The 15627-nt window shown below is 46.7% G+C and overlaps 1 protein-coding gene across 2 annotated transcripts in view; it reads right to left on the reverse strand.

Annotated features, from left to right (window-relative positions):
• Nucleotides 1–15627, reverse strand: part of STK32B (serine/threonine kinase 32B) — a 405107-nt gene that overhangs the window by 270149 nt on the left and 119331 nt on the right. For both annotated transcript variants that reach the window (XM_027545017.1, XM_027545015.1), the window contains exon 3: nucleotides 4600–4751. In XM_027545017.1, the coding sequence (XP_027400818.1) occupies nucleotides 4600–4751 (152 nt within the window). The remainder of the gene's footprint in view (nucleotides 1–4599; nucleotides 4752–15627) is intronic.

Here is a 15627-nt window from a genome sequence, read left to right on the forward strand (position 1 = left end):
AACTGGTGATGACCAAGTGCTAAAATGCCAGTTGGGAGGTTGTAGCAATATTCAAGATCAAAGATGATTATTTTTATGAAAATGAAGCTGCTCAGTAACTGGTGATTCTTTATACAGGGCTTTGGTGTGTCCATGCTCAGTCTCTTTAGTTGTGTCTGACTCTGCGACCCCATGGTCTGAAGTTCGCCAGGTTCCTCTGTCCATGGGATTTTCCAGGCAAGAATACTGGAGTGGGTCGCATGCTATCCTCCAGGAGATATTCCCGACCCAAGGATCAACCCATGTTTCTGTGTCTCCTGCACTGCAGGCAGATTCTTTACCACTGAGCCCATCAGGGAAACTCTGTACAGGTCTTTGTCCTTCATCAGAGGTTCCCTAAGGGACTTCCTGTCTCTGTCCTCTCTACAACCTTCTTTCCTGCCCCCTGCTTCAGACAGATCAGCTCTATCTTTCAACACCTTATGTAGTTTTACTTGAATCAAAGGTCTCAATGCCGAAGAAAAACTAGCCACTAATTTAAGTGGTTCTTTCTTGGCTTCCAGTAGCCTGTTAGAGAGCTGTGTCATAATTCAGCCATTCTCTACTCAGGGAAGGCTCTAGAAACAATACTTGCTATGAGAACTGTTTACATTAATTGCAGGTATCTGTTCTCATCTTGTCCTGCCAGGTATCCACCCCTCCATCCCCACAGTTACTTCAACAGCAAATAGGGCAGGGGAGGCACCTGCCCAGCTGTAAATAGAACATTTAACAGTCTAGTAAATGTAGTCAATCTGGTAAGTAGAATTGGATTTTGAAAATACAGTCTGAAAATACACACAAACTACCTCCCCACTACCACTGATCGAGACAAAAGTCTTTAGTACTGAAAACTCAATCCATCTTCTAATAGTCAGCAAGCACGTCCTCATGTTCACAGCTGGATGAGGATAGGATTGGTCCAGCCAGCCCATAGCTGACCTGAAGGACAAGTGCTAGTCCTACCAGCAGCAGTGGAGGTCCCTGACCCAGCAGCCGCCTCAAGCGCAGGACCGTGTGGATGCTTGTATGCATTAATATTGCCCTGTTTGGTCTTTACAGCAACCCTGTGATGTGATCACCTTTTCACTTCCATTTTCCAAAGAAGTAAACTGAGACACAGAAGGGAGACTCAAATCACTCTCAAGGCATCTGTACTAGTCTGCTCAGGCTGCCATAACAAAACCACCACCACCTGGGAGACAGAAGCAGCGGAAGTGTATTCTCGCACAATTCTGGAGGTTGGAAGCCCGAGATCGGGGTCCAAGATCAGGACGCAGGCATGGTTGTGTTCCGGTGAGGGCTCTCTTCTTGGTTTGCAGGCAGCCCCCTTCCTGCTCTGTCCTTACATGGTGGAGACTCGAACTCTCTCCATCTTCTTACAAGGCTACCATCCTTTTGGATTAGTGGTGGTAGTTGCTTAGTCATGTCCAACTCTTTGTGACTCCATGGACTGTAACCTGCCAGGCTCCTCTGTCCATGGAATTCTCCAGGCAAGAATATTAGAATGGGTTGCCATTCCCTTCTCCAGGGTCTCTTCCTGACTCAGGGATCGAATTCAGGTTTCCTGCATTGCAGACAGATTCTTTACCATCCGAGCCACCAGGGAAGCAGACAGGTAAAGATCACATTGGATTAGGGTTCTACCCTAATGACCTCGTTTAACCTTAATAGCCACCAAAAGGTCCTATCTCCAGATACAATCACATTGGGAGTTAGGGTATCAATATATGAATTTTTGTGGGGCAGGGAGAGGGTGGGGAGGAAACACAATTCAGTCCATAGCAACCTCTTCACCTACAAGAGGCAGAGCTGTTATTAGAACCTGGGAGATCAGACCTCAGAGCCCGAGTGTTGGAACTCTCTGCCTCATCTCTCCCCTCCCCTCCTCTCCCACGCCCTGCCTCTCCAGGGCTCCTGTTACTGCACAACTCCTCTGTTTGGGGTGGGATATTTCATCACCTTTTTCCTTTGCTCCAGTTGTCTAAAGCCCCAGAGAGCAGAACAGCTTTGCTTCAGAACAGGTGAAAATATTGCACTTGACAACTCAACCTGGATCGTCACAGGCTTGGGAACACCCATCATTCATTCTCTAGAGGCCAAACTGTCGCGAAAACTAATCAGTGCCTGGTCTTTGCCTCTGCCAGTTATAGAGCATGTCAGCAAAAGACAGGAATGAGAAGGGGCGCAGTCAGGCGCTCCAAGGCCATGGTAATTCACCCTCCGTGTAATGAGATGAAAAGCTGACGTGTAATTAATTCAAAGCCATGGCGTCCTTATGAGCCTGACAAGTGATTCCACACCACACTCCCTGCTAGCAGGGTGACAGAGCAGCCAAACAGAAGCCTCGCAGGAGGTGTTCCATGCAGGGAGGAAGGGGAAACGGTGGGCAAAGAAGGGAAGGGCCAGGGCCTTCTCACAGCAGCAGTGGTAGAAGGGTTGCAAGTGTGGGCCATGAAGTCAGACTGGATTCAAGTCCCATCTCCTCCATCTACTAGTGGTGTGACTCAATTACCCCATCTGTAAAATGGGGACAGGTCACTCAATGCCAGCCCTGTATGCCAGCTGTTGTCCTATATGACTGTATTTTCAAGATACGGTACTATAAGATTAGAAATGTTTTCTTTACTTTTGTGGGTTTTTTAAAAATAAATAATTTGTGTGAAAAGTACTTTAAACCTATTACAGTACAGTATTATACAGCTGATTGTGTTAGTTTGGTACCCAGGCTAACTTTGTTGGTCTTACGAACAAACTGGACTTACGAATGCATTCTAGGAAAGATACTCATTCATATGCAGGGACTTACTATAAAAAAAGAATTACACACCAGAATGCAACCTAGTGGTGGTGGGATTCTAGATAACCATTTCCTTCTTGTTGTTCTTGTTTAGTTTCTGAATCCTGTCTGACTCTTTGCAACCCCATGGACTGTAGCCCACCAGACTCTTCTGTCCATGGGATTTTTCCAGGCAAGAATACTGGAGTGGGTTGCCATTTCCTCCTCCAGGGGATCTTCGCAACCCAGGAATCAAGTCCACGTCTCTTGCAGTGGCAGGTGGATTCTTTACCACTGAGTCACTGGGGAAGCCCTATTGCCTTCTTACGTACATCATTTTCTGCATTTTGCAATGAACCTATACTGCTTTTCTGATCAGAAATGGTGCAGCCACTGTGCAAAATAGTCTGGAGGTTCCTCAAAAAATTAAAAATATAACTACCATATGATCCAGCTACCCCATTCCTGGGTATTTATCCAAAGAACAGAAAAATACTCATTCAAAAGATATTTGTACAACTATGTTATAATAGCCAAGATATGGTAATAACTTCACAGCCCATCAACAGACGAATGAATGGAGAAGATGTGGTGTGTGTGTGTGTATATATATAACTGATTACTACTCTGCCGTAATAATACAGATGAAATTTTGCTATTTGCCACAACATGGATGGACTTTGAGGGTATTATGGTAAGAGAAATAGATCAGATGGAGAAAGACAAGCCCTGTATGATTTTACTCACATGTGGCATATAAAAAACAAACAAAAAATACATGAACAAACCAGATCAATCAAAAACAAACACATACATGCTGAGAACACAGTGGTTATCAGAGGGAAAGGGGCGGGGCCAGGGGAGTGTGAAATGATGAAAGGGGATCAACTGAATGGTGACGAATGGAAGCTTAATTTTTGGTGATGAGCACACTGGAGTGCATACAGAAATATAATGTTGTACACAAGAAACAAATATAGTATTAATAAACCAAATGTCCCCTCAATAAAAAGTAAATTAGAAAATTTCTCTTGCATAGCAATTAAAACATGAAGCGGTTTTATTTCCCCCAAATAACTGAAGTACTTGTGTGGCTGGAGACATGACAGACACACACTTGTTACCAGTCTCTAATGTATGACATTTCCCCATAGAAATGCCCATCTGAGGCATTTGGTAGGAGGAAGCTGGGTAGACTGGGAGGTATTAGAAGCCTCAGAAAGAGGAAACTTCACATGCAAAGGCTCAGAGGCAGGGAAACCACCAGCAAAGTGGCAAATCTAGGACACAAAGCAGAGACAAGAGCCAGCAGTGCAATGGAGAGAGTTTCAGAACACGGATGGAACTGGGCCCTGTGGGCCAGATTCAGAAGTTGGAATTCAGCATATCCACACCGGGCAGCCATCCAGAGTGGAGTAAAACATCAGCTCCCAGAAGTCCTTCTTGCCATCAACATCACGCAGGTGATTTTCGATAAATTCCCTTAGAAGACTCCCACTTGGCATCCTCTTAAAACATTGTACCTGTGTTCTCAAACATACAACAACCTTCTCTTCTAAATCAATTTCAATTCCGATTCACCAGGTAAGAGAATAGAATGAAAATTAAGTATGTGCTTAATGATTTCATCAGGAAATGACAATAGTCATTGGAAAGCATACACAGCGATATATTCAAAAGAACATCCGAACCCAGAAAATTCCATTTCCTCTCTGAACAATGCAGGATTCCTGCTGCAGAGCCGTGTCTGCATTTGGCCGCACCATGAGGCATTCACAACAGCCCTGGAGGGACTCACTCACCAAAGATTGACCAGGAAAGGATGCTCCAGGCCCTGCATGATCTGGAGTTCCCGGAAGACGTTCCGCACCTCATCCCTCTCGATGCACTTCTGCTTGTTCATGTACTTCATCGCATACATTTTCTTGGTGTCTCGCTTCTGCACGATGCACACCTGAGTGACAGCCAAAGGGGAGAACGTTCAGACCAACATTTCAAAAGAACAAAAAGGGAAAGCCCCTCACTGCCTCCCCACTCCTGGGTTCAAGGCTCAGTTCTGAAATCCTGGTGGGCAAGCAGCCCTGGCTATGCCACAGTCCCTCCACATTGGCATCATGGAAGAGCTGCTGATCAGTATTTACACTAAGTACTGCCCATATAGGGATTCCTTGGTGACTCAGCCACAAAGAATCCGCCTGCCAGTGCAAGAGACGTGGGCTTGATCCTTGATCTGGAAAGATCCCTGGGAGTGAAACTTAAAGTCGTTCAGTCCTGTCTGACTCTTTGCGACCCCATGGACTATAGAGCCCAGGGAACTGTCCAGGCCAGAATACTGGAGTGAGTACACTTTCCCTTCTCCAGGGGGATCTTCCCAACTCAGGGATCGAACCCAGGTCTCCTGTATTGTAGGTGGATTCTTTACCAGCTGAGCCACCAGGGAAGTCCAAGAATACCGGAGTGGTAGCCTATCCCTTCTCCAGTGGATCTTCCCAACCCAGGAATCAAACTGGGGTCTCCTGCATTGCAGGCAAATTCTTTACCAAGTGAGCTATCAGGGAAGCCCTCCCGTGGAGAAGGAAATGGCAACCCACTCCAGTATCCTTGCCTGGAAAATCCCATGGACAGAGGAGCCTGGTGGGCTACAGTCTGTGGGGTCACAAAGAGTCAGACACAATTTAGTGGCTAAACAGCACAACCGCCTTCAACTGCAAGGAAACTGCAGCTGAGTGTGCTAATTAGAGTTCAACAAGCTTCTCAGTGTCAAATCCACAACACTTTGACTTTGGAGCAACTCCCTAACTCACAAGGGGCTGCAGTGGGAGGGGGGACCTGCTGTCAGAGAAGGCTGTCTGGAGGCGCTAATGCCAGAGGGGAGTCATGAAAGGCTGGCAAGATGGCAAAGTCAAAAGAAGCGATGTTCAAGGAAAAGGAAAGATATAAAGGAGGACATGGAGCCTTAGGACACCCAGCAAGGAGTACAGTGTCACTGAAAAAATTAGCAGGAAGAACAGATACCGTGTTCCCAATATCCTGACAGGGTTTTGCCTTCCTTTCCCCAGGTTGCCACATCAAAGGACCACAGACTGGGGGGCTCAACACAGGAGACATTTACTGTCTCACAGCTCTGGAAGCCAGAAGCTCCAAATTAAAGTGCTGGCAGGGCCGTACCCTCTGCAGGCTCTCAGAGAGAATCTTTCTTGGCCTCTTCTAATTTCTGAAGGTTGTTACCAATCCTGGATGCTTCGTGCTAGCAGCTAAATAAGTCAGTAAGTGTTAGTCGCTCAGTTGTGCCCAACTCTTTGTGACCCTATGGACTGCAACCCACCAGGCTCCTCTGTCCATGAGGTTTTCCAGGCCAGGATACTGGAGTGGCTTGCCATTTCCTTCTCCGGGGGATCTTCCCAACCCAGGGATCGAACCCCAGTCTCCTGCACTGCAGGCAGATTCTTTACCGACTGAGCTACAAGGGAAGCCCTTGCTAGCAGCTCCATCATGTAAATTTGGGGGTGGGGTGACACTGTTCAACTCAGTACAGTAACTACTCTTAACACCCTCACTTGACAGATAAAGGAAGAGACGCACAGAAAGGTCTTAGACCTTCTTCACACCTTGGGACCCAAACTCAGGCTCTCTGCCCCTCCAGCCGGTGCTTTTCACCAATGATGCTCCTCCTGGGAAACAGGGCTGTGATGGACAACACCAGGGATGTGGTCGCCGGCCTGGGAGTGCAGGGTTTTCTCCAGGCAGCCCAAGTTGCTCTTCTGTTGGAACTCGGGACCCTTTTGGCCCCAACAGGCTGTGAATCTGAGGCGGATACAAGACGGTGGGGGCTTTCCTGGTGGCTCAGTAGTAAAGAATCCATCTGCCAGTGTAGGAGATCTGGGTTCGATCCTTGGTCCAGGAAGATCCCATATGCCATGGAGCAACTAAGTCTCTATGCCACAACTACTGAGTCTGTGCTCTAGAGCCCAGGAACCAAAACAACAGAAGCCCCTACACTCCAGAGCTGGTGCTTGGCAACCAGAGAAGCCACCGCACTGAGAAGCATGTGCACCACAACTAGAGTAGCCCCGATTCACTGCAACTAGAGAAAAGCCTGCGCAGCAACAAGGACCTAGCAGAGCTCATTAAAACAAACAAAAAAAGAAGATGATGGACAAAAGCCTGAATTCCGATTCCCACTCTGGTTCTTGCTGTCTTTCTGAGCTTCTGTCTCAGCATCTGTCTGAACTGAGTTATCAAAGCCCACCCTGCCCCACTGGGATGAAACTAAATAAGACTGAGGATGTGAGAGAGCCTGGCTGCATCTGGGGGATGATAAATGTCACCCGAATCTTAATGTCTTAAAGAGCACATTTCATGAAACCTCCAAATGAGTGTTTTTCTAGGCAGTACATCAGTGGCACAAAGTTCTTGTTGTTCAGTAGCTCAGTCGTGTCTGCCTCTTTGTGACCTCGTGGACTGCAGCACACCAGGCTTCCCTGTCCTTCACTATCTCTTTGAGTTTGCTCAAACTTATGTCAATAGAGTCAGTGATGCCATCCAACCATCTCATCCTCCGTCGTCCCCTTCTCCTCCTGCCTTCAATCTTTCCCAGCATCTGGGTCTTTTCTAGTGAGTCAGCCCTTCACATCAGGTGGCCAAAGTACTGCAGTTTAAGCTTCAGCATCAGTCCTTCCAATGAATATTAAGTGTTGATTTCCTTTAGGATGGACTGGTTTAATCTCCTTGCAGTCCAAGGGACTCTCAAAAGTCTTCTCCAACACCACAGTTCAGAAGCATCAGTTCTTTGGTGCTTATCCTTCTTTATGGTCCAACTCTCACATCCATACGTGACTACTGGAAAAACCATAGCTCTGACTATACGCACCTTTGTTGGCAAAATGATGCCTCTGCTTTTTAATACACTACCTAGGTTTGTCTAGGTTTTCCTTCCAAAGAGCAGTGTCTTTTAATTTCACGACTGCAATCACCATCCACAGTGATTTTGGAGCCCATGAAAATGAAGTCTCTCACTGTTTCCATTGTTTCCCCATCTATTTGTCATGAAGTGATGGGACTGGATGCCATGATCTTACTTTTTTGAATGTTGAGTTTTAAGCCAGCGTTTTCACTGTCTTCTTCCATCTTCATCAAGAGGCTCTTTAGTGGCATGAGGTTGAAGGCTCAAAAACTTTACCAACAAACTTTAAGTTTGTATAAAACCACAGGAGGCAAAGGTGTGCTATACATAAGCCCTGTGGGGCCCTGGTCCGCAGGAATCTGAGACCCTTCTACAGCCCTGAGATCCACATCTGCAGGCAGACATGTGGTGGGTGGATCATTCTACTAATTAGGGTTTCCCATCTTCATCACTCTTCATTTGTCTTCTCAGAAAAGGTGTGGAACAGACACGACTTCTGCCAGGGCTGGGAGCCCTGAAGTCCAGTCAGCTGCATCAGCTCGAAAAGCTGAGGCTGTGACTCCATGGGGTCTGGGCAACACCCATGTGAGAGGAAGAGCTCCTGTCCCCCCTACCCTGTCCCCAGCTCTCGTTGGTATAACTGATGGTGGGCGAGGGTGCTGAGAGATGGCTCTCACCTCCCCGGGAAGGGGGGAAGTTGACACTCACTGCAGCTCAGAGACAGCTCAGGAGCTAGGGGAGACTCTTCAAAATGGGATTCGAATTTGAGCTTTCAAAGCAGAGCTCGTGAGTTGCATAGGGCTTGGACGTCTGACTCTGGGTACCAGATAAGGAACGGAGGTTGATACAGGATGTTGCCTGGAGGGGTTGAGCATCTCAGCCTCCTGGGCTCAGAACAGGTGTTCCAGAGGGAATGTCAGCCCTCCTTACCAACGGTCAGCTCTGCTCAGGTGCTGGGAAATTTCCAAACAGAGGAGGTGGGTCCCAGGTGGCCTCAGCACTCCTCGGCAGGGCAGCACAGAACCCCTTCCACCAGAAACCACAATTAATGAGGCAGACTACATGCAGTTTGGCCAGAGCTACTCCAGCTGCTGACTGGCAGTTAACAACCCTCATTAGTCTAATTCAGTTAGGAATTGATTTATCATTTATTAATTACAATTTATTGGGGCAAATAAATAAATGCTAGTGAGCATGGATTTCAGATGACTTGTCGTAAGAAAGACATGTGGCCAGCATACTGTGCATCAGAAATCTGGGACCTGATCCCACTTTGGCAGAGAAGGGGGACCGCTGGGTGTTGAGAATCTCCATCACACTGGCATCCAGTAGTCCCCAGTGGACTGCTCATTCACAGCACTGATGACCTCAGTCTGCAGCACCCTCAGAGGTCTGGGAGGGCCCTAGGATGGTGTATTTTGTAAAAAGCTTCCCAGGGGAATCTGACATGCAGGCCAGCTGAGAATCACTTTGCTGGACTCTTCAGGAAAGTCCTTGTCTGGCTGTATCCTCAGTGACCTTTATGGTCACGACTGTGAACCCCACTCTTCAGCTCAGGCAAGCCTGGCTCTGGGGAAACAGATGACCCCAGAATCAGAGAAACCAGAGCTGTGCTGGGAACCCAGGACTGTGCAGGTGCAAAGGCTGGTGCTGCCCTTCCGTGGACCAGCCTGGATGCTTCTTCGTACATGATTCAGTTGACCTTTGCTGTGCTGCCCACCCCATCCTCAGCTTGAGTGCACTTAGCAAATCCTGCTGATTGATGTACAGGTGTAGTGTAACATTTAAAGACACTGGTGATGCTTGCAGGAGCAAGAATCTGAGCGGGGGGAAAAAACCAAATTGGGGAAAAGTAAAAAAAATCAGGATTAAATAAGGTCAATATGCCAGCAAATTTGGAAAACTCAGCAGTGGCCACAGGACTGGAAAAGGTCAGTTTTCATTCCCTAAGAAAGGCAATGCCAAAGAATGCTCAAACTATGACACGATTGTACTCATCTCACACACTAGGAAAGTAATGGTCAAAATTCTCCAAGCCAGGCTTCAGCAGTACATGAACCATGAACTTCCAGATGTTCAAGCTGGTTTTAAAAAAGGCAGAGGAACCAGAGACCAAATTGCCAACATCTTCTGGATCATCAAAAAAGCAAAAGAGTTCCAGAAAAACATCTATTTCTGCTGTATTGACTATGCCAAAGCCTTGACTGTGTGGATCACAATAAACTATGGAAAATACTGAAAGAGATGGGAATACCAGACCACCTGACCTGACTCTTGAGAAACCTGTATGTAGGTCAGGAAGCAACAGTTAGAACTGGACATGGAACAACTGATTGGTTCAAAATAGGAAATGGGAGTATGTCAAGGTTGTATATTGTCACCCTGCTTATTTAACTTATATGCAAAGTACATCATGAGAAATGCTGGGCTGGAAGAAGCACAAGCTGGAATCAAGATTGCCGGGAGAAATATCAATAACCTCAGATATGCAGATGACACCATCCTTATGGCAGAAAGTGAAGAGGAACTGCCGGGGTCCAGCCCCGGTGGATCCAGGGAATTCGAAGCAGGGACGGCATCGGCGAGGATCAGGAAACAACTGCTTAATTAAACGTTAATTAAGGATATAAAGAGTGATAGAATAAGGATAGCTCAGTAGGAAAATTCAGTAAGAAAAGAGGCTGAAATAAGGATAGCTCAGTGAGGAAATTCAGTGGAGAAAAGAGGCTGAATAATTCAGCCAGAAGGTGAGAGAAAGAACGACATGGGGAGACCAAGTTTCGGTGAACAAGGCCCGCACTTTATTTTCCAAAGTAGTTTTTATACCTTAAGTTATGCATAGAGGATAATGGGGGAAGGGGTAGAGTCATGCAGTAAGCCAGGCTTTCTTCCTGCAAACTTATCATATGCAAAAGTTTAGGTGATTTGCATTATCTTCTGGCCCGGAGGCCTGTTAACATTTTAAGACCCTTTTTTCAGAAAACTTATTTTTCTCTAAAGGTGATAAGTCAAGCACCACCCTCCAAAAGCATTAGATAGCAAAGGTGTGGTGGGCTATAACAAGAAAAAGAATTAACTCAAGGGTCCAAGGTTACAAACATTAAAGCTACTACTTACACCAATTATATCAATCAATACACTGCCAGGGACACAGCAGGTAAGGGATATGGAGACTTAGCAGCAAACATTGGCCCGACAAGTGAAAAACCCTTCGCCAATACAATTTCTAATCAATCTTTTAACTGCTCAAAGGAATCTGTACTCAGAAAGTTTAGAACATCTCATGCCTCTCACAGTTGGGAGGCTCTGAGCAATCACATGTGGCCGGAAAAACCTATTCAGGCAGGCTAGAGGATTTCCAAAGGAGTTTGTAGGTTAAACACTGTCACACCCAGGAATTAACTGGAGCTGTAAGCTAACTCTTTTTTCAGAGAGAGGTAGTGGGGGACAGCCCCCCGTAAAGTCTGAGGTGTAGGTGAAAGCACAAAGCAGAAAGTAGGCAGACTCTGGTTTTGGGGGTAGATGCTCGAGAATTTCCAGGGAGACTCCTGAGGCTTGATCCCGCCTTTGCGTATGCCGAGCCTCCTTCCTCATGACCTTTGCCACAGGCGGAGCTTGCTCCCCGCAAGGAACTGAAAAGCCTCTTGATGAAAGTGAAAGAGAAGAGTTAAAAAGTTGGCTTAAAGCTCAACATTCAGAAAACTAAGATCATGGCATCTGGTCCCATCACTTCATGGGAAATAGACAGGGAAACAATGAAAACAGTGGCAGACTTTATTTTTGGGGGGCTCCAAAATCACTGCAGATGGTGATTGCAGCCATGAAATTAAAGACGCTTACTCCTTGGAAGGAAAGTTATGACCAACCTAGATAGCATATTGAAAAGCAACAAAGGTCTGTCTAGTCAAGGCTATCGGAGAAGGCAATGGCACCCCACTCCAGTACTCTTGCCTCGAAAATCCCATGGATGGAGGAGCCTGGTGGGCTGCAGTCCATGGGGTCGCTAAGAGTCGGATACGACTGAGAGACTTCACTTTAACTTTTCACTTTCATGCACTGGAGAAGGAAATGGCAACCCACTCCATTGTTCTTGCCTGGAGAATCCCAGGGACGGGGGAGCTTGGTGGGCTGCCATCTATGGGGTCGCACACAGAGTCGGACACGACTGAAGTGACTTAGCAGTAGCAGTAGCAGTCAAGGCTATGGTTTTTCCAGCGGTCATGTATGGATGTGAGAGTTGGACTGTGAAGAAAGCTGAGCGCCTAAGAATTGGTGCTTTTGAACTGTGGTATTGGAGAAGACTCTTGAGAATCCCTTGGACTGCAAGGAGATCCAACCAGTCCATCCTAAAGGACATCAGTCCTGGGTGTTCATTGGAAGGACTGATGCTGAAGCTGAAACTCCAATACTTTGGCCACCTCATGTGAAGATCTGATTCATTGGAAAAAACCCTGATGCTGGGAGGGATTGGGGGCAGGAGGAGAAGGGGGCAATAGAGGATGACATGGCTGGATGGCATTACCGACTCGATGGATGTGAGTTTGGGTGAACTCTGAGTGTTGGTGATGGACAGGGAGGCCTGGCATGCTGCGATTCATGGGGTCGCAAAGAGTTGGACACGACTGAGCGACTGAACTGAACTGAAAGGGGAGTGGTCATGCTGGGTACCATTGTTCAAATATCTTTATCTGACGTGAAGATTGCCTTTGGCAGACAATGATTGTTAACTACCTAAATGCATCCTCTCCCTTCTTCCTTTATAATAGGACAATTTTCTTCAAGGAGGCAGTATGAGCTATTAAATACTCACTTGCAGCCAGAAGTAGCCACAGTTCTGACCCGTGAGATATTAGACTGTTTCTGACTTCTAAGTTTGCTTTTTGCTTTTTGACTTCTGCTTTTGCTTTCTGCATAAAAGGGAATAGCTACAGATGGTTTCAATTTTCTCCTATTCCCTACTTTTATTCTCCTTTTGACCTTGCGCTTTCTGCATAAAGGGTAATAGCTACAGATGATTCCAATTTTCTCCTCTGCATCACTTTTATTCTTTCTACCTTGAGCACATATGTAACGTCTGGAGCTGCAGCAGCCGCTTGTGATCTTGAGGCTACAAGAGTCTCAGAGATACTGAAACTGTTACCATGGTGCCACCTACCTTCAAACTTCTTGTTATATGAGAAAATAAACCCTCTTTGTTTAAGCCACTCCAATGGCAGATTTTCTATTTCTCACTCCTGAGAACATCTTCATCTGATATACAAACTATACAATGATTTTTCATGGCACAGAAATTCCATGTGGGCTGTTGCCGGGAGCTGGCATGGCCGAAGAACCCTGACAATACAAGGAAGAATGATTATGAGAAGCAGAAGGCTGTGATCTATGGAGCCTCATTAAAGTGATCAAAAGTTAGCTTTGTGAAAATACTCATTTGGATGAGTATTTTAGTCAATAAACATTTGATAAATGCCTGCCATGGTTCTGGCACTGTGCTAACCATGAAGATATGGCATGGCTCTAAGCACTCAAGATTTGATGGGATAAACAAACAATACTCAAGAGTGAAGACAAAGTACCTCACTTCAGGTCCCTGGGCCCCATGCAGCATGGCCCCAGCCCCTCTTTACTTCTACCTATTACTCTCCTCCCAGCTCGCTTCTTAGCCTGGCCTCCATGCCATTCCTGTCTACCACGCTTTCCCCACATGTACAGTCTTGGTTGCTCACCTCCTTCAGGCTCTGCCCATGAGTCACCTTATCCCAAAAGCCATCCCTGAGCTCCTTCTGTGAACGAGCCAATCCCTCCTCAGTCCCCACCCCCGTACCTGTGTCCCTGTCATCCAGGTCCCATCACCAAACATGCTTCTGGGTTTGTTTCCCTTTTGTCTGTCCCCCTTGCTATAGTGTAAACCCCATGATAACAGGGATTTTTCTCTCTTTTATTCACTGCTCCCTCCTTAGTGACTTGAACAGTGCCAAGCACAACTAGTTGACCTCTGTGGCTGGCTAGCTAGTTGGAGGAATGGATAATTACTACTTCAGAAAGAGCAGTGCTGTGAGACAGACGAGCACATGAAGCTAAGGTACCTGAGAAGAGGGATCCTAACCAGGACCTGTGATTAGGAGAAGGCATTCTGGAAGAGGCTGCATTTGAACATTCCTTGTTTCTCAGTCAACAAGGGTTGGCGTCATGACGATGGAAGTGTGGGAGGAGGTGGAAGGAAGGGCATTGCCAGGAGAGGGCACAGTCCCTCTGCAAACACAGAGAGCTGGAACATGTATGTTAGTAGTGCTCTCAACTTCCTCATCTGTAAAATGGGGGTAGGAGCGTACCTATCTTAGTGGGTGATTTTGAGGGTTACATGATAAGCACTTACTAAATTATTATTGTTGTGATTATGGGAGAAGGAAATGGTAACCCACTCCAGTACTCTTGAATGGGAAATCCCATGGACAGAAGAGTCTGGCAGGCTACAGTCCATGGGGTCGCAAGAGTTGGACACAACTAAGCGACTAAACCACCACCACCACCATTTTGATTATGATCATTATTCATACACGTTATGAAGGTAAGAATAGAGAATGTTGAAGAGATGTGCAGAATTGGCCCACCAAGGAGCTCAGGAACAATTTCACAATTGTTTGATGTGATGGTGAATCGTATGTGTCAGCTTGGCTGGGTCATGATGCCCAGGTATATGGTCAAACAGGATTCTGTATGTGTAGGTGCTTTTGCATGCATGCCTGCTAAGTCACTTCAGTCATGTCCAACTCTCTGAAACCCTATGGACTGTAATCCGCCAGGGTTCTCTGTCCATGGGATTCTCCAGGCAAGAATACTGGAGCGGGTTGCCATGCTCTCCTCCAGGGCATCTTCCCAAACCAGGGACTGAATCCACATCTCCAGCACCTCCTACATTGACAGGCAGGTTCTTTACCACCGGGTGCTTTTAGATAAAATTAATTTGTGATGAATTTTAACAAGTGGACTTTGAGTAAAGCAGATTGCTCTCCATAGTGTGGGTGGGCCTCATCCAATCAATTGAAGACCTCAACAGAACAAAAGACCGACCTTCCCCAAACAGAGGGAATTCTGCAGCAGATGGCCTTTGATCTTGCACAGCAATATCAGCAACTTGCTGGATCTCTAGCCTGACAGCCTATCCTGCAGATTTTGGACTTGCTAGCCTCCATCATGATGTGAACTAATTACTTAAATAACTCTATCTCTATCTCTCCCTGTACACATCTTATTAGCTCTGTCTTTCTGGAGAACGTTGACTAATACATATGGCAATGAATCAGCCAGGATCACAAGTCACCACCTAATGTCAACTTCTCCTGGGCCCTGGGAGCCACTGAGGCCTCCAGGGCTGGGCATCTGGCTTTTCTCCACAGTCCACTAAAATGTAAGTACAGGAAGCTCAAACTGCATGGTACTTGATTCTAAGGTATTTGTCCCCAGTCAGCAGAAAAAGAGACGGCAGAATGGAGAGGCATCCCTTGCCTGGGGCACAGCCCCATGGTGTGTCCAGCTCCACTCTAAGCTGAACTGGCCTCTCCTTGGGATGCTAAGAAACAGTGCACCCACCCCATGGACCCTGCATCTGTGAGTTCTGATCTGTATCAGGTGAAGCTCACTCCCGTTCACCTGAGACACTACACGGCAGACATCATGGAGATAGACCATGGTGAAAACCGAGGCAACAAATGTGAGGAGCAGAAGACAGATGGCCTTGCATGGCATGTTTAAAAGGTTGGTGTTGCAGGTTGAATTATGTTTCCCCAACTCTGCATGGTGAAGCCCTAACCCCCACTACTTCAGAATGTGAGGCATTTGGAGACACGGCCTTTAAAGAGGTAATTAAGTTAAAATGAGGGCATGAGGGCAGGCCCTGATCCAATTGGGCTGGTGTCCTCTGGCCTCC

Source organism: Bos indicus x Bos taurus, chromosome 6 (genome assembly GCF_003369695.1).
Source record: "Bos indicus x Bos taurus breed Angus x Brahman F1 hybrid chromosome 6, Bos_hybrid_MaternalHap_v2.0, whole genome shotgun sequence".
NCBI classification, from domain to species: Eukaryota; Metazoa; Chordata; class Mammalia; order Artiodactyla; family Bovidae; genus Bos; species Bos indicus x Bos taurus.